Raw genomic sequence first — 23,589 nt, 5'->3', positions numbered from 1 at the left:
CGTGCATATCTGAACATGGGATCTTTTCTGCTGCAGTTTGCCGCATCGACAGAAAGCCACAATTCCGTCTATTGTCAATTATATTGATTACTTCAGCATGAGCAGAGGTAATGAGCTCCAGTGTTCTTTCGCTCCCTCATGATATCTGCCTCATCCCCATTTATGCATGAAACCCCAATCTGATCTCTCGCCCCATTGCCCTGATGTCGTTCTGTGTCACCGATGTCAGGGCTTGTTCCCATGATTTTCTGATTAGTACCAGTTACCTGAGCGGAAGCGTAGGAATGACTTCAGGCATTCATTGGATCTGTTTTACACCTAGAGATCAGTCCCAAAGACTCTAATTCGCCTTAAAATTGATTTGGATTTAAATATTCTAGAATAGGCTCAGAATATGAGCGACATTAAATGGATAGATGTTATCATTAACGACCTATACTGTTATATTCAATGTTAAGACTCATAACAGTATTGCTGGTATGGTGGCACCTAGTATCAACTAAGCACAAACAACTTCATTTTCCAAATGTCTGCAAGCTGATCTCATGCTAATGGTGTGAGTTGTTAGTTACCGAACCACATTTTAGCAAAACAGACCCTTTGTAAGCAAAATCTGATAAAAAATTGGAATTGAGAAATACTGTATCTGTAATATTCAAATGTTCGAACTCTCCCTGAAAGAATTTTATCTGAGTGCATCGGAAGGGTGAATATTGCTTTCCACATCAATTCATCAGTTGGCAGCTTTTCATTTATTCATATTTTTTTATTCTTAAGTCTATGTTATAGTAAAGGCGGGACTTTCGAAAAAGACAAGCCAGCTTCAAACTGGATTCTGGTTAAACGTTTCGAAACAGTAGTCCTTGCAAAACGAATCTTGTATAACCTTTGGTCAAGTGATCATTTTTAATGAAAAAAAAAACAATTTAAAAAAGTTGAGCTTCTGCTATTTTAGCTGACATTAGTGCAACAACAGCTTTTTGTAATGTCATATGTGTAATATACATGGTTGCATGAAGCTGAGAAGTTATCGATCCTAAAGTGCGGCCATTTTGCAGAAACCGGAACTGGAGAATGTAATTTGCCACTTTCATCTGACTTTTGAGCATAAAGCCACTTTCTTTCCAATAGTTTAATTATATAGTCATTTTCCTTACAATAAATGTACAAACAAGTCATTGTTCCTCCTATGTCTATAGGTGGTGCCGATGACAACCTGATGGAAGGTGGAGAAATGAAGTTTTTGTGTAAGCCGGGAGCAAGGAACATCACAATCATCTTCCAGCCTCTTCTCAGGTATGTCATTTTCTATGACGTGGCCAAAAATCGAAATGAATTAGTGGAAAATTGAACTTACTTAGCAATGACGAAACGCTAACACTCAAGACGGGAGATATTCGGACGCTAGCCAATACCGTTGAAAAAAAGACTAATTTTGTTTCGGAGCCTCTTAGTGACCACTCATCGATTTGTGACTTTAATGCTGATCGACTTACTGTAAATCGCACTGGATGTAATGCACTGAACCTCCGGTTGGAAATGGTTTGTTGATACTCACCAACAATTGGAATCGACAGCTGTTCTCTCTTTTACTTCATGTTAGATCCGAGTCTTTGGAAGGCTTGCTAGTTTTCGACCTAAGTCCCAGGAGATTTGTTCAAATCTAATAATGAAGACGGATAATTGAATTTTGATGCCGGGATCCATTACCTTCAAGGCTCCATTAAAGCGAGATGGTTCTTATTTCCTTGCCGCAAAATGTCTATTTGTAATGCGCCAGGGTGGGATGATTGTAGCATTTTGGCAAAAGTGGCAAGTTTAGTTAATGTTTTCATGCTAAGCATGGCTTAAATGCGCCGCCTGTGGAGAGCAGCGGCACTCCAGCCATCAGGGTGGGATCATCTTTAGCGGATAGACTGGTAAACTACACATCGGAAAAATTATTTCTTTCTTTTTACCCATTCAAGCAATGTATAGACAAACATCACCGGGAAAAAAACGCTTGCCAATGCCGCATTTTTTTAAAATAACTGTTTGTATCAATCTCTTGCATTTGGTCTGCACTCACAATTTGTGGCTCGACGGCGAGTGCCGCTGGCATGCTATTGCGTGCAGATGTTTTTCTAATTGCACAGCTCTGTTGATGGATTGCTAGACCTCCTGCAGACGGCCGAGCAACTTCTTGGCATCTTAAATGACAAACGCTTTCTGGCTGTACCCAAGCTGATTGAATTAGTCCTTAACAAGTCATGACAACATGTGTCATTTGTCACTTTCCCCAACTCTTCCTCGGATGCTGATCAATTTTTGAGATTTAATCCACCAACTGTTGTTTTTGTAGCAGAGGATCCCATGTTCCCAGCCTTTGATAGTATTTATCTAATCTAGACCTGCGAATAATGACCAAGCAAATGTAGTCGATTTAAATCTAGATCCATTTTGTATATTTTTGTTAACCATCCGCGGACATTGTTTTATACTGGGTTTTAATGCAGGCAGACTCACACAGTCAGCAGTTACTTCTAAAAAAGACGCACATGAAGAGCCTATGGTCTCCCAAATGACAAAAAGTCAAGTTTGGGATCAGTTCGTAAAGATTAAATTAGATACAGTGAAATATGTGCATTGCAATGTGGAACCATCTTACAACAGCTTGCCAGCTCCTCAAAGTGAAACACCTTATCATTAATATTAACCTGACTGCCCATCTTGCACATCTGGTTAGCGTCTCTTCTTGCACTATCGGCACTATGGTAAATAACACAATACAGCTTTATTTATATCTGTACACTGAAGGACACTGAGGGAAACTGTGGGAGTCAGATCCATCGACATTTCGTTCTGTATACACGTGTACTAGAATGACAATAAAGTAGATCTGAATCTGAATCTGAATCTGAATAATATCATCAATATTTCATACCCCAAAGCAAGATCTGCTCGTTTGCAATCCGTCAGTATATGTGTGTTTTTTCTTTGTTATGATAAAGATTAACCATTTAAAAATGTTCTAGATAATGGGGTGACTGGAATTGCACTCCGCGCCACTCATTTATGGCACTACTAGAAAAATCTAGAAGTAGCAGCAGGCTCAGGCTTGTAATTTCTTTGATATGCCAGCACATTTTCTATGAGTACCTCATATTAACTGGCAATTCCAGGTCTTCTTTGCAATGAATGCCTGCACATCCACAATTAATCGATTTAATTATAAAAGTAAATAAATAAATAAACAAATCTTTAGTGACAGCCATAATCTATTCTCACGGGACATATAGAATACCAGGTTCTCAACATAAGCATCAAACCTAGAAAATACAAGTACTCTATCTTCTTTCAGTTTTCTTACCAGCATTTATGGTATCATTTTGTAATAAACAGCAAGACATGGGTGGGATTGACCCAAAACATGCCAACCTATCAAAACAAAAACAAGGAGGTCGAGCCTTTGATGATATTTTAGCCATTTATTTTCTTGTATAACACTGTAAAATATGCCTGAAGGAATATTATTTAAAAGGCTGTGTCTTTCTATATAGTTTTCTTCATTATCACAATTGATATGTTCCTCGTGATTGCCAGTCAGTCCTTAAGACTTACCATGCATGGCATGTTTTTTTATTCATACATACATACTGTATTCATGGATCACTGAACCAACTGAAATGTATCACTCTTCTTCATTGTCTATACAAAATTGTATTGCAATTTCCTGGATTTTTCGAATTTTGCAAGTAATATGTGAAATTCTCTCTTCCACATCTGCTTATTAAAAAGACCATTGTCTGATGTAGACTGCAAACATTAAGATTGCAGTTCAAGAATACTAACATCCGGTTTGGTCAATACATGTGTGCATAACCTACAACTGTATTTCTCGTATTACGGGATGTCATTGGCATTCTCCGCAAAGGTGGTCATCTCCCATATCTTCCATGCCTGAACCCAGTGCAGCAAATCATCTTTGTACACAGCCAAGGTCTTCACTTGTTTACTGTTCCGTCTTGGACCGTCTAGCAGCAGAAAAGTTGAGAACATTACATACGCTCTGGCGCCTTCAAGGTTGTGCGTGTTAGACTCTAAATATGCTGAAGAGTATTATTTATTCCACCAGGCCTTATATACCACAGAATATGGTGGATCGGATTGAAAATGTTTACATTATTTATATGTGTACGTTATACACTGTGTTTATTTGAGCACTGATTGATCAATCAATAATCATCGCTGGCCCACATCACATTACACTGTTTGCAGCGGGATTCAAACCCAGTCCTTGTTTGTGACCGTGTGGGCGCCAAGACTTTACCACCAGTCCTCTAGTGGTACAGATGACGTACAAAAAAAAGCATAGAACTGATCTCATTATCACATTACTTTACTTAAGGTACCAGAAACACTGATTTGCATAGTGCATTTTGATAGGTTAAACAGTCTCTCCACTTCTTGACTTGCAAATCATTAATGTTATGAAAGACAGAAACAGGAAAGTGAAAGTCTTTCAACCAAATACTATACAATCTCTTTTACGAACATATGCATTTTAAACAGAGAGGTTATTGACGGACGAGTGGAATGTTTAACTTATTTAAATTTATTATGGGAATCAGTGTTTTGGGCACCGTGAGTAAAAATAGTGTGATAATGAGATGCGCTCTAATCCTTTTTCTATATGTAGCACTGGTGGCTAGTGGGAAAGTTTGAGCTCTCACCACCCCTGTGCAAGTTTGATTCCTGTTGCAAAACAGTGTTTTAATCTGATTTAAATATCGAGTGATTAATAATTGCCCTAGCCTAACGGTTATACAATTAAGCAGAGTAGCTCTTACTGTGGCCTCAATTTCACGCAACTTACTCTCCGGTGCGCCTAATGTATGAAAAATATATGGAAAAAGGACAAATCTGGGGGCAGCACTTAATAATCGGGAGCACCTTATAATGCGGAAAATACAGCAGTTTTCGATGTACTGTTTTCATCAGCTACAATAATTATGCTTGAGTCAATCTAATGATGAAATCCAGATATCTGTCTAGGATAGTTTTGCCCGCAAAGGTGACTATTCAGGTAGTGACTGTTAGGCTTTAGGGGGAAATGTTTGTGTCTATAGTAGTCAATTTAGTTGACTTGTGGGGTCTCCAGTTGACATTTCGCTGGTATTTCCACCCATTGCACAGGGCGAGTTTGGCATTTTGAAAAGATTCTGTGAGGCCTGCTAATCTCTGCCAGTTCACATGCTGCACGAGGCCCAGGCAGGGCGATACTTGTGGATGCAAATTAGACAAAAAGACATACATTAGCTCAATGGTATTGCAAAGACCCAATGTGATTCTATAACCGGGGCTCATTAGAAGCACGGCGGATGCGGATACAGGCCTCGCGAGTTGGGACTGAGAAGAAAAACTGCCCACAAGGTCAGCACGTGACAAAGAGCGCTCTGAGGGAGCGGTGAGGTGAAGGACGATGGAACAAGCTATGAAAGTAATGAGCAGCAGGCAGAGAGCTTCATGACAGAAAGAGGACAGAAGGTCTCGGCCACACACAGAAGTTCCCCATGGTGAAGACTGCAACACACCATGACTGTGCATTCATTTAACACTCTTATTGAATCCCCTCCCCATGAGTAGACAGTCCAACAAACGCAAATGGAAAAATTTTAATGCTGGGAAGTGTGTTTGGGTCTTTTCAAAAAGTTATGAAAGCGTTTTCTTGGGGGGGTTGTCATATCAACGCTGTGAGTTATTGTATGCAATAAGGTTAGACATGGCACTCTAGGGTCAACATGTAATAATGACTTTTAAGTTAGAAAAAGACAAAATACTACAAAGATAAAAAGCAGAAAAAAACTTATTGCACAATGTTGTGCAATGCTTGTGAATGAAAAACAATAGTGCATCATAACAATAGTGCAATGAAAAGAAGTGAAATAACACATAGCAGCAATAAGAACCCTAAAACCAGTCACAAGGTATATATCTTCACAGTTTTGTGCAACAACATTTCGCAGCAACAGAAAAAGAAACAACCCAAACTAAGATGCCAATTTGTTTTCACGGTAGTTTTGTGCAATGATTTAGGGTGGTGATGGCCCTAGGGAAGAATCTGTCTCTGTGCCTGTTTGTCCTTGTTTTGAGGGTCCAGTAGCGCCGACCAGAGGGCAAAATGTCAAAGAGGTGGTGGGAAGGGTCTTTTAGCCGGCAATGTCTTCCTGACTGGGCAGAGAGCAGCCTATGATAATTAGGGCTGTGTGGATTACTCTCTGTATGTTTTTGGATTTTTATGATATAAAAGTTGGTTATGGCCACTTTCAAAATTACAACATTTAAAACTGATGTCAATATTGGTGTTTATACCATATTTCTGGAGTCTTTGTGGAATAGTCTTCAACTAGAAACTATGTTACTCTCTGCCACCCTCTCTTGGCTTAAATTCATAATTGCAGCTTCAGGCAGTTCATTCACCAAGGACATGCATATTTTAGATGCGCTCGAATAAACTATTCTTTTTTCATCTTTTTGGGTTTGGGTTTGAGTTGGGGTTTGGATTTTTTACCATTTTCATGCAACACTAACAAAAAACTGCAATGATGAGCAGTTTGCAATATTAAAGATAAGCTACAAGGCACAACCATGCAATTAATTCCAACTTACTTAAAATTGTTCTTGATATGATCAACCAGCTCTTAACTTTTTTATCGTTCCCATCTCTTCTCCTTTGATCAACTGGGTTTTTCCTCCAGTGTCTTTCTTACCTTCACCCTATGAATACAAGTGCGCCGTCAAGAAGGAATTTACACTAGAAAAGGTCACAAGCTTCGCGTGAGATGAATGAAGTCGACAAAAGAAAGCAACAACATAGAGGCGGGAGCAGATGGTGGCTGCAGGAGAAAAGCACAAAGGGAAAGATGATTAAACAAAAGGATCAAACGGACAGGTGGGTTGAGAGTAGAACAAGGATAAGAGCCATAAGAAGAAATAATTTGAGAAAGCCTCTTAAATTGTGTCTATGTTGAATAGCTTGTTAGTCCGCTTTGCATTTTTAGTTTTGTATAAGCCCGTTCCCATTGTTCCTGAAAAACAATGTGATGTCTGGTCGTAGGGAAAAAAATGAAAAGGGCCGATAACAAGAATACTTAACTGCCTAAGTGCTTCACATTAAACCCTGCAATATAATCTGCTGATGTTGGGTGATCTAAAAATGAAATGCCACACTTAATGTTTCATATGAATTTTGTTAAACTGCAATATATATTCAACGATTCAGAATGTGGACTAATAAAAACACTCTTATCCTTTTAAAGCAGTGGTCCCAAACCTATTCTGTACTTGAGACCGGTTTAATGTCTGACAATATCCCTTTGACCCAGCCCAATAATATTAGTAATACAGTAATAACAATTACAATGATAATGATAAGCCTGAATCCACTGTCTAATCATTAGAAAACTAGGGATGTAAATGACATAGGAAAGGGTATTACATTTTATCTGATCATCACACTATTTTTACTCTCTTTTATCAAAGAGGACGAATGTTAAAATATGAAGAAAAGAGAAAGTTGTCATGAAAGATATAAATCAACACAAAAAAAGCACAATGGTGGAAAAGAATTCCTTGGTGTATCTGATTATAGCTCAGATTTTGAAGGACATTAAATAAATACAATTTTAGTGTTATTTTGGTATTGTTATTACAGTTAAGAGTGTCAATAAATTATTTTCGCAATGGACCCACATCATCAAGAATGTGGTAACTCGTTCTTACCACTGCAATCCGGGTTTGATTCCTGTTGCATCCATTATTGCTCAAATACGGTATTATACTTCCGTAAAACCTCGTATATAACGTACACCCAAACTTTGAGGTCTTTTGTGGGTTAAAAAACAAGTGTTATATATGGTATAAGCATAAGGCAACTTTTATTTCTTTCTGTGCAGCTCGGTCCAGTCTTACATACTCCTACTTATTAACCTTATCATAAAACGGCTTTTTCTGTTAGCTCGTTCCCAGCTTTCTTCGGGCAGTGGCTGAACTGATTGCAGTCGTAGGGCACACAGACAGGAAACCCACGCAGGCATGGGGAGAACATGCAAACTCCTCACGGAAAGGCTGCGGTAGCTATACTTGAACCCTGAACCTCTGCACCGTGGGGCTGCGCACGAACCACCCAGCCGCCGTGCTGCCCTGCTTCAAACCAATTCATACATTAAGACAAACTTAATTAAATGATTTCAAGTGTTAAACGATACTAGATCTTAGTAACAAAAAAAAATTAATTACTTTAGTAAAAACATACAAATTTTTTATCGACCATTGGACATTTTAAAAAAATACGGACACTGTGTGGTTGACATGGACACAGACACACACCTCAGATCCTAAATCCGTTATTGTGAGGGTCTTTTTTTAGCTGCAGAAGCCAGGATAAGCGTTTTGATTTAGTTTATCCACACCATAATGGAATCACATTGGGTTCCCAGGGCAACCTGTCGTCATCTCGCCCGGGAGGGGTTCGCCTCAGCAGTCGATGTCCTGTGATGTTAGCCTTGATGGTCCCCCAAAGGAAATAACAGATCCTGTGAATTGTTAGCTTGTCCGCTTGGTGGTTGAAATTGTGCTTAGAAAAGGGGATTGGTCTAAATATATAGTGTAGCGCAAGCATCACAAAAGAAGATATGATAATCTGTTCTTTTTTGGGTTGTCAGTTTGTGTGGCCCCCTAAGATTCATGTATTGACATATTAATCCTTAAAGGTGATTTATGGAATTTGGAATTTTGTTACACTCTGCCCCCATCTCCTGGTTTGTGTCATCATTAAATCCTTTCAGCTCGTTCATGATGCAAGCACGTTCTTAGACGCACTCCATTCACTTCTTATTTTCATCTTTTTTGAGGATTTGGTTGGCGTTTGGACTCTACTTGACAAAGACCTCTTCTGACTTTCACCATTTTTAATGCTACACTAATAGGAGGGTAAAAAAATAACCACAGGGAACGGCATGATGCAACTCCCCATTCCTCCTAACTTATGTGTTCCACCCAGAACAGTTTAGCTAAAAGTAAGATGAAAGCAGATGAGGTTGGTGGAAAATAAAGCATAAAGTCTCTTTGAACTCAGAGTTGGGCATTGTTAACATATACACATACTTAGTAGAGAAAATATTTAACTTTCAACTCTTTAAGGACACCTCAAACGATGCACCCCACCTTTAATGTTCTTGTTTTTTTAATCTTATTTTGTGTATAGAATGTATCTGATTACTTATTTGTTGAATTATTGTTGTATTTTTTTACTGACTTATATATTTTCTTTCTACTTTTGATCATGTTTACTTTATTTTTATAACTTATTTTACGTAGGAAGAAAGATATTTGAAAATGGTGTAATGTTTCTATTAGATGTTCTTTTGGAAAACCCAATTTGGCCCCACCTCACCGAGACCCTCGCTGCGGCGGCCCTAAGAAAACTGAGTTTGAGACTTCTAATTTAAGGGTTGAACAACTAAATACAATCACATTTGTTTTTCAAACTTGTTTAGTACTAGGCCGAAAACAGTAAGTTAATATTGTGTTTCTAAAACAATTTAATGAGGTCAACACTTTACCTTTACCAATAATAATTCATTAAAAGAATTTGGTGTTGCTATGGAGACAAATGGTGTTGACAGAAACGTCTCCCAACCCAACAGTAATCCCACAAAAAATACGAATTTAAGATGCAAATTCAGACATTATGTTGGATTTGCAACAGATTATTCCCAGATTTTCCATTTCCACCATTTTACCTACCCCTTCCAATCTTCAATCCCTTGACGGCATGAGCTGCCACTGCACGTTAGTGTCACATGAGTGAGTCCACATCACAGCAGCCTTTGATTGGGGGCCAGTCCTTTCCAGGTCGGCAAGTCGCTCCCTTATAATAACCTTGTTTGATTGCTGGAGCGGTGTTGTAATTGATTGATCGGCAAAGGCTTTGTGGGAAGGGGTTTGAAAAAGCCTGTGCAGATGCTGGGGAGCGGATGCATGTGAGTCATACTGCGTAGAACTCAACTGAACACAAAGGGTTGACAAAGGGTTACTTAAAAGGACCTTTACGGAATTTGAAACCGTGTTACTCTGCCGCCATCTCCTAGCTTAAAATCATAATTACAGTCTCAGTCTGCTTGTCTATGATTTGTGCAAGCACAAGCTTTTCTTCAGATGTGTCTGCATGTGACGGTCGCCGTGTACTTTATTGCCGGCTGTCCTTAGCTTGGCCTTAGATACCAGGTCCTTAGCTTGGCCTTTTGATTTTTGCATTCCGGAGATGGAATAAGAGCTTGCTCTGTCCACTCCACGCATCGGCCCGGTATTGCAGTACCTCCGGGAACGGTGCATTCGCAATGATCGCAACAAGGCTTTAGGGCTAGGACCTTAGCTTAGCCTTTTGGCTGAGAGTAAGTGTCCCGGCTCCTAGGCTTTGTAGCATATAATGAACTGACCGATAACGGATAATGGATAATGAATAACGAAGATAGATCAATAACCCTTAAAAACCCCAAACCCCATTCAAATAAACACTTCCTTTTCATCTTTCTTGGGGTTTGGATTGGCGTTCGGACTGTACTTGAAGCAGGTCTTCTCTTCATGCTACACTGACTAATATAATAATCAAATTAATGCTGGGATGAGCATGATGTCCCTCTCCTGCACTCCTCCCTGCGGCCAGTCCTCGAACATAATGTGATTCACCCCTAATAGTGTTCCGCTGGTTCGAGAGCGTTCTCCATCCGGGCACCGGTGCTGTGGAATGCTCTTCCCCCTGAGATCCGTTCTGCAACCTCAGTGGAAATGTTTAAATCTAAGCTTAAAACACACTTCTACTCTACAGCAAATGAATAATCTATACTTTTCTTGGACAATATCTCTGTATTATTTGTGATTGCAACATCCTTTGCTGTCTGGTAATCCTGAAAGGGAGATGCCACATGTGAGTTCTCTTCTCAAGGTATCTTCATTTTCCTCATGTTGAGGTTTTTGAGTTTTTCCTTGCCCTCATGTTAGTTCCAGATCAGGGGATGGTGTAATAATAGTCTGAAAAAATAGTGTGTGTAATAACCTGTGAAGCCCTTTGAGACTCTTTGTGATTAAGGGCTATACAAATAAAAATGACTTGACTTGACTTAACAGCTCTGATATTAGTAAGATACATCCAGATAAGGTGCAATGGAAAATAAAGAACTTGGGCCCTTTGAACTTAGTTGGGTAATGTTAACATATGTTTGTTCGAGAAAATATTTTTTGTGTTTTAACTTGAAGGAAACCTCAAAAGACCCATTCCGCATTTAACTAAGCTGTCCAGTTAAGATTTGTGGCTACAAATATATGATGCTGTTTCACAAAGGAGATATATCCCTAGTAGAGTGACCTTAGTGCATGTTTTGGGTTTCCTAGATTTGCTTCTGGTCTTTTAAATGGTCTTACTTTAAACAACCCCATGTTTTGTTATCGTTCATTATCCTCTCAAACGGACACTCCATTTTTTTAAAGTTATGGCAGACTCCCAAAAACCTATTTACCACCCGTTAATCGCAACAGTTTTAATCTTTTAGCTCAGTTTGATCTGAAATCACATTTCCAATGATATCCCACTTAATTATGCCTAAATTTAAGGTAAAACTTTGGGTCTGCATATACTGTATTTCAAACTTCACACAGCCTCTCTTATAGAGAGCATGATGCATTTTTCAGAAATTGATTTTCTTCCTGTTTCGTCTCTTGTCTCTCGTGCCAAAACTGTTGCTCTCCTACTGAGTGAAAAGGTAAAATTGGCCCAATCTTTACGACTCTTAAGTATTTCACTGATTGACTTCAAGTCAAAAACATGACAAGTCATGATGATTTGTACAGCACTCAATCACAAAAAGTATCTAAGGGCTGCACAGACTACCATTACAGCATTCCCTGATCTGAACCAAAATCAGGGTAGCAATATTTGCAAATAACGTGTAACAAAAAAGTTAAGCAATAAACCCCAGCACAGAACTTTACACAAGTGTAGTGTGATATTGGTTGGGAATTTGAGACAGTATAGTGGAAATGTGGGTAGGGAGTTGGTGCGATGGGATGGGGGGAATCCATTAAGTTTGATGTGGGAGTCTCGCTGCGAAAACCTGGTGAAACAACATTAGGACATGTCGTAATGCGATTGCGGCTTTGAGAATATGAGATTTCAAATGGATTTGAACGCATTAGAACATTCTTTATTCGTAACATTTATTCCCTCTCCGGTTTAAAATGCTGTTTTGCTAAGTGTGCCTTTCCCCCCTGCGTGTTGCATAAATGAGAGCGATGATTATGTTCTTTTGGAGAACAGAAGGAAGTAATAATAACAAAAAAGACAGGTATGTATTGACTACAATTAAGAATTTCAACTCATTCAAAGCCAGGCGTTTTTCCCAGATTGGGAGAGCCGGTGCCAGCCGTTTGTTGCCATTTCGACTCAGAAAATGTAGTTCTGTAGCTGTATACGCAAAGGACCAATCTAAAGAAAGCCTCTACCCCATCTTTCTAAAAAAAAGTATGTAAGGATTCTTTTTTTTACCATTGTTTAGTAAACAACAGTCGCACCTTGTTAAGTTTCTTGAAAATTCTCGTATCCAAGAAAACCTCTGAGAAAAACAAAGGATACATTTTAAGCAGAACTGTCACTTTCATGCTATTTCTTTGCATTTGTGATACCTCCAATATCTAAACAATGCTTTCCATGAACGACACAATGGTACTTAGGTTGTAAAATAACAGTTTTATTGCAAGAACACTGAACTGATCCATTAACTATGCATGAACTGTGCATAAAAGATGCATGAACTTTGCAAGAACTTTTTAGCACACAATGTTTTTGGTGATTTAATGACATGATCTTGGTCAGCGTGGCATTTACATTTCATCGGGCGGCCATGTTCCTGAGGACGGGCATGTAACATCATCCCTGTCTGACCAGGCAATGACCACAACCTTCGTCACCTTTTTTTTTAAGGAAAAATCTCTGTTGAAAGATTAACTCCTGGTATTAGTTCTCCATGCTTTGCGCCTCTCATCACACTGCTTCACTGTGCCTACGCGCCATATGGGGCTGCCTACACATACTCATTCGCCGGATATAGGAAGTGGGTCAAGTGGATTCCTTGATGTGTAGACAAATATCTGATTAAAGCTACTCCTGCCATCTAATGGTGATGTATTCTCCTGAAACCATTCCCATAGGTTTGATACTTACTGAGGAGCTCCACAGTTTTTTTTTTTTTTTTTTAACAAAAAATATTTACTGTTTAGCACTAAGGGACAACAATTTCACAAACATATTTATATGTTATGCCGTTGAATGAGTTAATGAATCAATCAAGAGGTGCAAGCATATGCTGACCTAACAAGTTATTTCAAGAAGGATGCAGAAGAGACTTGCATACATAGATGCTTCCTGGTCGCTTTGTGAGGTAGGAAATAGAGTGAGGCCATTATGCAAATGTCAGGTGTCAAGTGTAAATGAGATTGGGAGGACAGGAAGCAGAACTATTGTGTATCATCACACCAGCAAGCTGATGAGGGCGTCCAAACAACGCAACACAAGGATGCCTCACATTTGAAGAATTGGACAGATATTGACAGTCAATTTATTGGTGGTGGCACATGAGCGCTTTCCTTCCATGAAATGTACCCAATTTACCTGAAATTGAGATGTTTTTGTAGATTGCTTCTGCCAATCGAAGCATGAGGTCACCAAACTATGTTCTTCGAGGGCATATAAATAGGATGTTATAAAGTTTCCCCTCCTCCAACACATCTAATTCAAATGAATAGGATGGTTCTCAATCTTTTGCTATGCATGATAATGAATTGATTATATCTATCTGATTTGTTGGGAGCATCCCTTTTTACCACCTCTATCAGGATTTTGGTTCACATATCAAGCGTCATCCATGAATGAAATCAGCTCTTGATGAAGATTCCAATTACAATTACCGCATTTATTCATTTATAAAACGCATTTATATTTTTCTTTTTCTTTTTTTTTTAACCTAGAGATGAACTATACGTTTGGGTGTGCGCTATGCAGGAGATTTTGTGGCAATGAAGATCAGTCAAAAACATCTCACACCACTATCCAAAAACATTAGATACAATGGGAACTGACATTGATGACATATGAAAAGACGTTCGATTCTATCTCATCACACTTTTCATGTAAGGTATCAGAGACAAGAGAATTGAGAAAACGGAAACTCGCCCTAAGTATTAACACTTCTATCAACATGATGAGGGAAACTACTCTTTGTTGTATCTGATGATAAATTCGACTTTAAAGGACAATAAATATATGCATTGTCTTTTTTTGTTGGTATTGTGTTCATAGTTTATGTTGTCATTAAATAATTTTAGTAATTCAACGTTTATTCTTTACAATGCCTTATTTTAGTTTAGTAAAACGGAAACATTTTTAATACAGACGCTGCCCTACTTATGAAATAGACGATCGTTCATAAGTTGAATTTGTTCGTAAGTTGCTTCAGTGCTATATTGTGTATGTTTAAGGTTTACATAAGTATGTTTAAGGTTTGTATAAGTAACCTGTATTGTTTTGTACTAAAAAATAAACATTTCATAAAATAATATGCTCTATAAAGATAAAGTTGAGTTTAACTTACTTTTGAAAGATGCGTTTCAAGACGTCTGCCATGGTAAAAAGTGTCCGAAAAAAAGCGTTCTGACCATTTTCTCAACCACATCAAGCTTTCTTATTCCACTTTCGTTTCAAAAGAAACTGCACGCCTCTCCTTTACAATTTACACCAACCATGTTGAATGGATGCACGAGAAATTGAACAATAAAAATATCAACGTTTTTGGCGTGCTGGAGATACAGTATAGTATGTTTACACACGAACTAGGAAGAGGAAGCCGGATTTCTTCTTCAGGTCGGATGCTAGGTGACCTCTCACAGCGCCATGCGGGGGAAAGAAGCACAACAGTACTATCCTCTATTTGGATAAAGGTTCACACATTACAAAATCTAACTAACTAATCTAGCAATGTCCTGATATTTTTCGACATCCCGAAAAAAAAAGTTCGTACCGACCATTTTACCTAAGTGGAATGGTTGTAAGTCGGGGAGCTTCTGTACTGATTTTTAAGAAAAAAAAAGGGGTGCACGCGATACAGGAGTGCGCGTTATAAGTGAATAAATATGGTAAATGACAGAATGACCTTAAATGGAAAGTCAATCTTACTTTTATTTTCGATAATTTCTCACATCATTTTTGCTTTTGGGGCCCATCAACTGAACCTTTAGTCACTTTTAAAGGTGAAACACTTCATTTTCCGACGCACGCAGTATTTCCCATATGGTTTTGAGGATGAAAAATGTCATTTCAGAGCCAATTGGAAGGTAAAAACGTAAAAGGTCAATTCTGTCATCGCAAGTGGATGCTGGCTGAGCAAAACATGGCAACAATCGCTCAGAAAATATCGCATTCATAGTGTACATCTCATACTGTGTACGGTGAATAAAACAGATTGAGGTTTGCTTATTAATGCATTGTGGGAAAAAAGTTTTAATCAACATCCCAATTAGTATATATTAAGATTTCACAGACCATAAGGTGCAACTCAAAACCCCAAATTGGCCAGAAAATTTAAAGTGCACATTATAATCAGGTGTTCCTTATATACTGAAAGATTCAGTGCATAAAATTGGAAATGCTTAGATCCAATGACGTGATACTGGAAACTGTAACTGTTTTTCCTTTGAGAAACATATAGAGTGGTCTCTGCATGCCCATTGATGTTTAACATGTTAATTGTTTGTTGCTAAAATTAATTTTTGTGGGGAAACCAAAAGTCATACATTCATCTGCTCATTCAAATAAAACTAACAAATGTGACTTGAATTCATTTATTCATTAATTTCAGGCAGTTTTATTTTCTGTGTACGAATGTAAATATAACCTAAATCATAACGGAATGCCTAAAAGGGAGTGGGATGAAGAGAACTTATTAAATCCAACCCCTTTTCCCCAATTAACCTGACATGCAGGTTTTTGGAATGTGGGAGGAAACCGGCGTGCCTGGAGGAAACTCACAAAAGCATAGGGAGAACATGCAAACTCCACACAGGAAGGTTTGATCTCACGACCTCAGAACTGTGTCGCACACGCACTAACCACTGCGCCGCCGTGCTGCCCATAGGCAACTAATATGCAACAAACAATAGTTTTTGTAACAGGCGAAAAACATTCTTAACTGTGTTACTTCAGTTAACAAACCAATAATACTACATAGTATAATATAGCCTATATACAATATGTAATGTACAATAAATACATTACATGTATGCGTATATATATATGTCATAATGTTAATTTGTGTTCAATGGAATATTTTAATGCAACCCTATCTTACTGTAATTTTAATTCCATGCACTGCATAATTCAGTGCGCCTTATATATGAAAAACATATCACAAATTACTATTTTTTGGGGTGGGTGCGCCTTATAATCCAGTACGCCTTATAGTGCGGAAAATAAAGTACTTTTGAAAATCGTTTACTACCCTCTCACCTTTGGTGATGTGGCTCTACTCTCAAGAGTTCCTGAAATTGCTTTCTGTGCCAAAATGGAAAAAAGAGCTGTCACCCGACCCCCCCTAGGGGCCAGGCAACCCCTTAATAGACTGAAGTGCTACCTGTATGGTCTCTACCTTTTCTGGTTTATTTTTTTATCATCAGTTTCAGATGCAGCCTTTGCTCACTTTTCCCTCTCTTACTTTCTTACTTTCTGGCACTTCCTATCACTTGGGGTAACTCTTGGGTGTGTTTCATAATTCTCACCACTAGTTGTCTTTATTCCACTTTATGTTTTAAATTAAATCAGCCTGTCCCTGGAGCTCTGAGAACTATTTCAATTCATGACTGCAGATAGAAATCCTTACATAAAGAGGCCTAAACCCAGCGTTTGAAGAGAGTGCTAAAAATAAAGCAGTCATCGCATGAAGGGTGCGAATTGGAGACATAAGGCATCGGGCCACCTGCCACTAAGCGATAACATGGTGTGATATTGCGAAAGGCTTTTTTCATTAGATGGGTTTGAAGATTTTTTTTAAACTTTTGAAGCATTCAAAACAAAAATTCCACCAATAGAGTTGAACTTCAGTCTTGTGGCAGATTGGCAAATGCTCACGTACACAGTTAATCTTAGACGCTTTACAACAGGGGTGTCCAAACTTTTCAGAAAGCGGGCCAGATTTGGCAAGCTGGAAATGTGTGATTCAGCCTGGCATTTTTTGAACACCCTTCGTAAAAGATTTGCAGTGCTTGGCGATCAGCATCGTGACCTAGTAGCTTCCCTTTGTAGCATTTCAATTTGACACACGGGGTCTCATGAAAAAAGGCTGTTGTGCCGTGTAAACAGCTTCCAGTTGCTTTACCTTTTCACAGAGTTCATTTCTAGTTAGCTTTTTGCAGTGCCTCTTCATATAACATTCTCTGAAAACAGCCACAGTTTCTTCGCCAATAAGACAGACGCAGTTGTTTCGGATTTGGGTGCGAAAGATACTCACAATTTCCACTTGACTTGGAAGCAGCTGCTCTTACTGTCAACTTTTTTTATTTAAAGTCGACAAGTCAGAAATGGGGTTAAATTCTGACAGAAAGCCAATGGCAAGGTGGCCAAAAGGCCACATTTGTCAACTGGTGAAATGGTTATGTATTTATCCATCCATCCATTATCTACACCGCTTATCCTCAGTAGGGTCGCAGGGGTGCTGGAGCCCATCCCAGCCATCTTCGGGCAGTGGGCAGGGGACACCCTCAACTCGTTGCCAGCCACATTCACACTTAGGGACAATTTGGACCGGCCAATGAACTTGACATGCATGTTTTTTGAATGTGGGAAGAAACCGGAGTGCTCGGAGGAAACCCATGTAAGCACAGGGAGAACATGCAAACTTCACACAGGAGGTTCGATCTCATGACCTCAGAACTGTGTCGCAGACTCGCTAACCAATGCGCCGCCGTGCTGCCTGGTTATGTCTTTATTTAATTTTTATTTTTTGGGTACAAATTTATTTTATGCTGCGGTCAATGTTACTGGTGGGCCACAGATCATTAATTTTATGACAGAGGCCTTTGGGCGGGACTTTGGACATGCCTGCTTTACAGATTCTAAAGTGGACATATAGAAACTATACGCTGCTGGTCTTAATCAACAAGCTTATCACAAATCCAATAAAAGCCTTCAATTAGAGCCCTTAGTGTTTCCTCCTTAAATTGTACAGCACCCAAAAAAGCTCTTAAGTGCTCCAAAAGACGTTCAAAAGTGCTTCTTTCTAGGGTATGGTTTAACATCAAATTAGCTATTGGTCATAAAATATGTGTTCAAATACTTTTAAGGAATAACATATTAATACATTGAGATCATTATATTTATTATGTACACGTGGTCTAACATAGTGTCAATAGGGGCGACAGTAGCTCAGAAGGTAGAGCGCTCGTCTTGGGATCAAGGGATCCCAGTTCGAATCCCGGCTTATCGAAGTGTCCCTGGGTGAGACACTGAACCCCTAATACCCCCAATAAGCAGGTTAGCGTCTTACATGGCTGATATACAAAGCCGCTATTGGGAAATGTGAAGCACACTGTAAAGCGCTTTGGGAAGTCATTGACTTGAAAAGCGCTATATAAATGCAGATCATTTCATTTCATTTCAATAGATTTGTTTGTTACAAAATTCCTTAATTATACAGATTTTTAAAAAAATTGCTTTTATGCTTTGTATAATATACGATATTTTGCTCTAAATAACTGAAAACAGCAACAATTGAAATTCATAACAATACAAATAGTATTCAAATAGAATAAAACACATTAACATTATAATTAAAATGAATGTCAAATAGTCGAAACAAATCTGTGTGAATGAAAAAAAAAAACTTTGATGAAGATGTCAATTATGAAAAACACAATTAATGAACAAATCTATAAAAACATATTTCCTGAAAAAGCAACACAAATAAATGTTTAAATACGCATAATATTACTGTTAAATACTTTGTTTAGTATAGAATACCCTAACATTTTCGAACCCATAAAAAAAAAAAATCTATATATTTTGCCTTGTTTAACATGCTTTTAATATATATTATCCGTATTTGTGCAATGATTGATTAGTCGAAAAATATCTTTGACCATAATCGCAAACTTTGGATGGGACAGGAATCTAACGTTGCGACGGTAAGAGCGCCAAATACTAACCCCTAGATCCCCAGGGTAAAGATGACATCCAAAAAGGCATTCGATCTCGTAATCACACATTTATTAGTCACGGTACAAGAGATGAATGCTAGAGAATGGGGAAAAAGAAAGTCATCGTAAAATATTTAAATAAAATTATAAAAGCACAATTAGGAAAACCACTTTTTGGTGTATCTGATGATGAATCGTACTTAGAAAGAGATCATATACATTTATTATACATATTATGTTGGTATTGTCTTCAGACTTAAAATTGTCATGACCACACATATTCAAGAACATTTGTCACCGACACTGCTTGGTATGGAGCTAAAAAATAGTGAAACTAAATTTTATATTAATTTTTAATCAACAATGTGTATTGCGCGTTATACACGGGTGTGGTCAACATTAACACAATTCACCCAATTTAAAAACATACACCGATAACAAAATGTCATGATTACCGATGTGAATCACCTGTGCCCGCTCATTTTGCGCCAACCGCTGCGGGTTCTGATTGGCTCCCTGTCTCTATTTGAATCCAGTCCTGTCAGTCCCCTGTTGTCAGTCCGTCTGGGAACCTCTGTTTATACAAGACGAGCCTTTTTCGACCCTGACTCCCGACTGTCCCATTTTTGCTCCCGTTTGTCTCTGGCTACTACCTGTTTTGATCCCGACTACCTCTGCTCTCCCGTCCCGGCTTACGACCCATTTTTGATCCCGACTACGTCTACTCTCACGTCCTGGTTTACGACTTGTTTCTGACCCCAACCACGCTTTGCTCTCCCAGCCCCGGCAACCGACCATTTTTTCCGTTCCTGACCCCGCCATCGCTCGCTACGGAAGATGCACTCCCGTGTTCGGATCACAATTCGAGTGCGAGAGCGACTTGCTTCCCGCGTCCAGCGAACACCGGATCGTGGGCGCAGCCCTTCCTCTTTCTTTCAATAAAACTTGTGGTAAACGTTCCGCAATTGGGTCCTGTTTCCGTTCTGGTCCTGACACAAAATGCGGCACTCTTCTGTGAATGTTAATACGTATTTTTTCTAGGTTTTTTTCTGTGTTTAGTCCTACAAACTTGATTTACTGACACAACCTTATTAGTGGAGGTAAAAACTATCAAATATCCTACAGATACGTTAATGTGCTCATCAGCCTTGGAGAAAAGACTAATGATGAGAAGGTCCTGCTCAGAGCATGAGAGAGTGTTAAGAAGAAATAAGGTGATTATTTGGAAGATGGAAGAGTGGAGGTGTGGCGGTCATTTGTCTGTTGAGGTTCCGGTGGTGTCAGCTAAAGGAGGCCATCTCATTTCCTGTTGTCTGCAGGAAGCTCGCGTTACCTCCGCTGCTGCACACTGCTCCATCGATGCTCATAAATCTTGCTTGTTTTAATTGGTCTGCACCCTGCTGTGACTAGCCTATGCATACACATAGAATCGAATACACAAACACAATTTGACCTAATTGTGCTTCTTGTGGTTTACCCAAGTAAAATCAAACAATGAATACTTTCATATTGATACTTGTGTTAAAATATATTCAGAGTACCCTAGTTGAACGTATCACATTTTATTGTACAGTCACCCTGGTTCTTCTACGTGGATTTTCATCGTGCATTGTGTTTTGCATTCCGATTGGCTAAACAGTCGCCCCTCCCACTTTCTGCCTGGGACTGCCTTTAGGTCAATGCCATTGCAGTTTGAGTTGTAGACCTACATAAAATAGCTTGACAAACCCACATTTCATACTCACATTTTTTTCTATATCTTTCTATTGCCAACAAAGTTAGACATCTCCATCGGCTAATTTGTTTTGGTGCCGCACGCGACTCTTCTGCACTCCCTAGTGGCTCCTCTGTGTTTTTTGAAAAATGTTTGATAATGGAAAAATATACAGTTTCTGTTGGAGGCACGGGACACACACATTTTTAACGTTTTCCAATTTATATTGATAATGTCAGGACCAGAACGGAGACAGGACCCACTTGTGTTGCGTTTCTCACAAGTTTCATTGGAAGAAAGAGAAAGGGTTGCGCCCACGATCTGGTGATTGCTGGACACTGGAAGCAGGTCGCTCTGAACGCGGGAATGGGACTTCCGTGGCGAGCGATGGCGGTGTTGGGAACAGAAAAACGGGTCAGTAGCCGGGACAGGAGAGCAAAAACGTGGTCGGGATTGGAAGCGAGTCTTAAGCCAGGAAAGGAGAGTCGACGTGTTCGGGGACAAAAAGAGGTCGTAAGCCAGGACGGGAGAGAATACGTGGTCAGTATCAAAAACGGGTCGAAGCAAAAAACAAGTGGGAGTCAAGGTCAAAAAAGGATTGCCTACTGTTAACTGAGGTTCGCAGACGGACTGACAAACGGGGACAGAAATGAGTGGGTTTAAATAGGGACACGTGCCAATCAAAGTCCGAGGCATTTGGCGTGCACAGGTGAATCACATTGGTAATCATGTCAGATAGATACAATTCCTGTTTCTTATATATATAATTCTTGAAATTATAGTTTGACAGTACAGAAGTTATTTTAAAAAAAAGTTTATGTATTAAAGTAATTTTATGCTTGAGCCTGTAAATTGGGTTCGTTATTTGGCTTCAATGTCTAATAGAGTCTTTAGTAATCAAATAAAACAAACGGCCAACAATGTTGCTTCAATTCAGGGCTTATCTTTTGTAACTTTGGTTATCCAATAAAAAGAAAGAAGAGCTTAGGGTCTCTTGTCTTAGGTTTAGGCTCTCTCCCTCGCTGTTTTCAAAATCCATCAATGTCTTCTCTCCTCATTTAGACAGTCTACTATACGCTGTACTTATCAATAAGTATTGAACATGTTCCCTCCATCCATCCATTCACCCATTATCTGCACTGCTTATCCTCAGTAGGGTCGCGGGGGTGCTGGAGCCCATCCCAGCAATCTTCGGGCAGTGGGCAGGGGACACCCTCAACTGGTTGCCAGCCAGTCGCAGGGCACACAGAGACAGACAACTCACTCGCTCACTCACACCTAGGGACAATTTGGACCGGCCGATTAACGTGACATGCATGTTATTAGAATGGGGGAGGAAACCGGAGTGCCCGGAGGAAACCCACGCAAGCACGGGGAGAACTAGCAAACTCCACACAGGAAGGTTTGATCTCACAACCTCAGAACTGTGCCGCACACGTGCTAATGCCCCTGAACATGTTCCATCTGGGAAAAATAGGCAAAAATATTTTATAATGGTTGACAGTGAAAGAGTTAATAACACTTATTATTGATATGATTTGCTGTAATCGGAACTCTGATAGCTGACACACTGCCATGTGCTGGTTGAAGTGAAGAATGCTCAAGCATTTCAGATAGTTAACTCTTCATTTGAAAGGACTTTTCTCACCCCAGCCATTTCCACTTTGATATGTTGCCCTCTGGTAGGCCCTACATGTATCTCAACACTAGGACTAACAGGCTTACGGACAGTTTCTTGCCCAGGGCCATCACCACCCTAAACAAGCATGCAAAATTGTGAAAAATATATATCTTGTGACTTATTTGGGACTGTTTTCTTTCATTCATTGCAGCAAATTTCATTGCCCTATTGTTCTAACTTTAGGTTTCTTTCTATTTTTGCCAATTTATCCTGAAAGTCTGTTATCTTATTTTTCTCCTGTTTTTTTTTTTTTTAGAAGTATTATTTGCTTTACCTAGTGTTTGAAACTCATGTCAAAAAGTTACCGGACACTTGGGCAGATAACTCTGAAAAGTTGCCTGCCCAGCCATAAAGTTGCCCTGCCCCATTTTTCACAACTTGAAACACAATAAGACGACTCATCGCAAAAAAAAAACATTGTTGCAAAATATTAAGGATTGATAATATATGATATATCAAAACAACACTTGAAAATTAAGTTTATTATAAATCTACTAACATTCATTGCAATGTATTTGACATCGCTGTTTTCCAACTGCCATCAGTATGTACCTGTATTTACCCATCTTCTCTGTGTTGTGTCGTCTGCTACAAGCCATGTGAACTCCTCTTTCTATGATGCTTTTGATATACGTTTACGTTTTGTAGCGTCATCAATTTTGTTAGCTTCTTTTGAATATTTCTTCTGGGGCTGAGGTTTTGGCTTTATTCCTAATCACTTATCCATTTTTCTTGTGTTCTCTGTGCGTCTACTTTGGAAAATGATATGCAAATGCACGACCTTATAACGCTCTGGAAAGTCCGGAAGCCCGAAGTTCTTCGACGCAGGCTTCTGATTGGCTGCCGAGTATGCAAATTGCCAAACAAACCGAAATTCTGAAATTTCCAAACCCAACAAAGATTTAGAAATCGGAATAAAGAA

General features: G+C 39.1%; 1 protein-coding gene and 1 pseudogene across 1 annotated transcript in view; both read left to right on the top strand.

Annotated features, from left to right (window-relative positions):
• The window catches only part of exoc4 (exocyst complex component 4), a 129,861-nt gene that overhangs the window by 40,821 nt on the left and 65,451 nt on the right, over positions 1–23,589 (top strand). The window contains exon 11 of the mRNA XM_088348234.1: positions 1,200–1,296. Within this exon, the coding sequence (XP_088204360.1) occupies positions 1,200–1,296 (97 nt within the window). The remainder of the gene's footprint in view (positions 1–1,199; positions 1,297–23,589) is intronic.
• On the top strand, positions 10,228–10,379 carry LOC148356308 (U2 spliceosomal RNA; annotated as a pseudogene).

Source organism: Urocampus carinirostris, chromosome 11, assembly GCF_059441175.1.
Source record: "Urocampus carinirostris isolate Australia breed hairy pipefish chromosome 11, RoL_Ucar_1.0, whole genome shotgun sequence".
NCBI classification, from domain to species: Eukaryota; Metazoa; Chordata; class Actinopteri; order Syngnathiformes; family Syngnathidae; genus Urocampus; species Urocampus carinirostris.
This window is presented reverse-complemented; position numbering and strand designations above follow the sequence as displayed.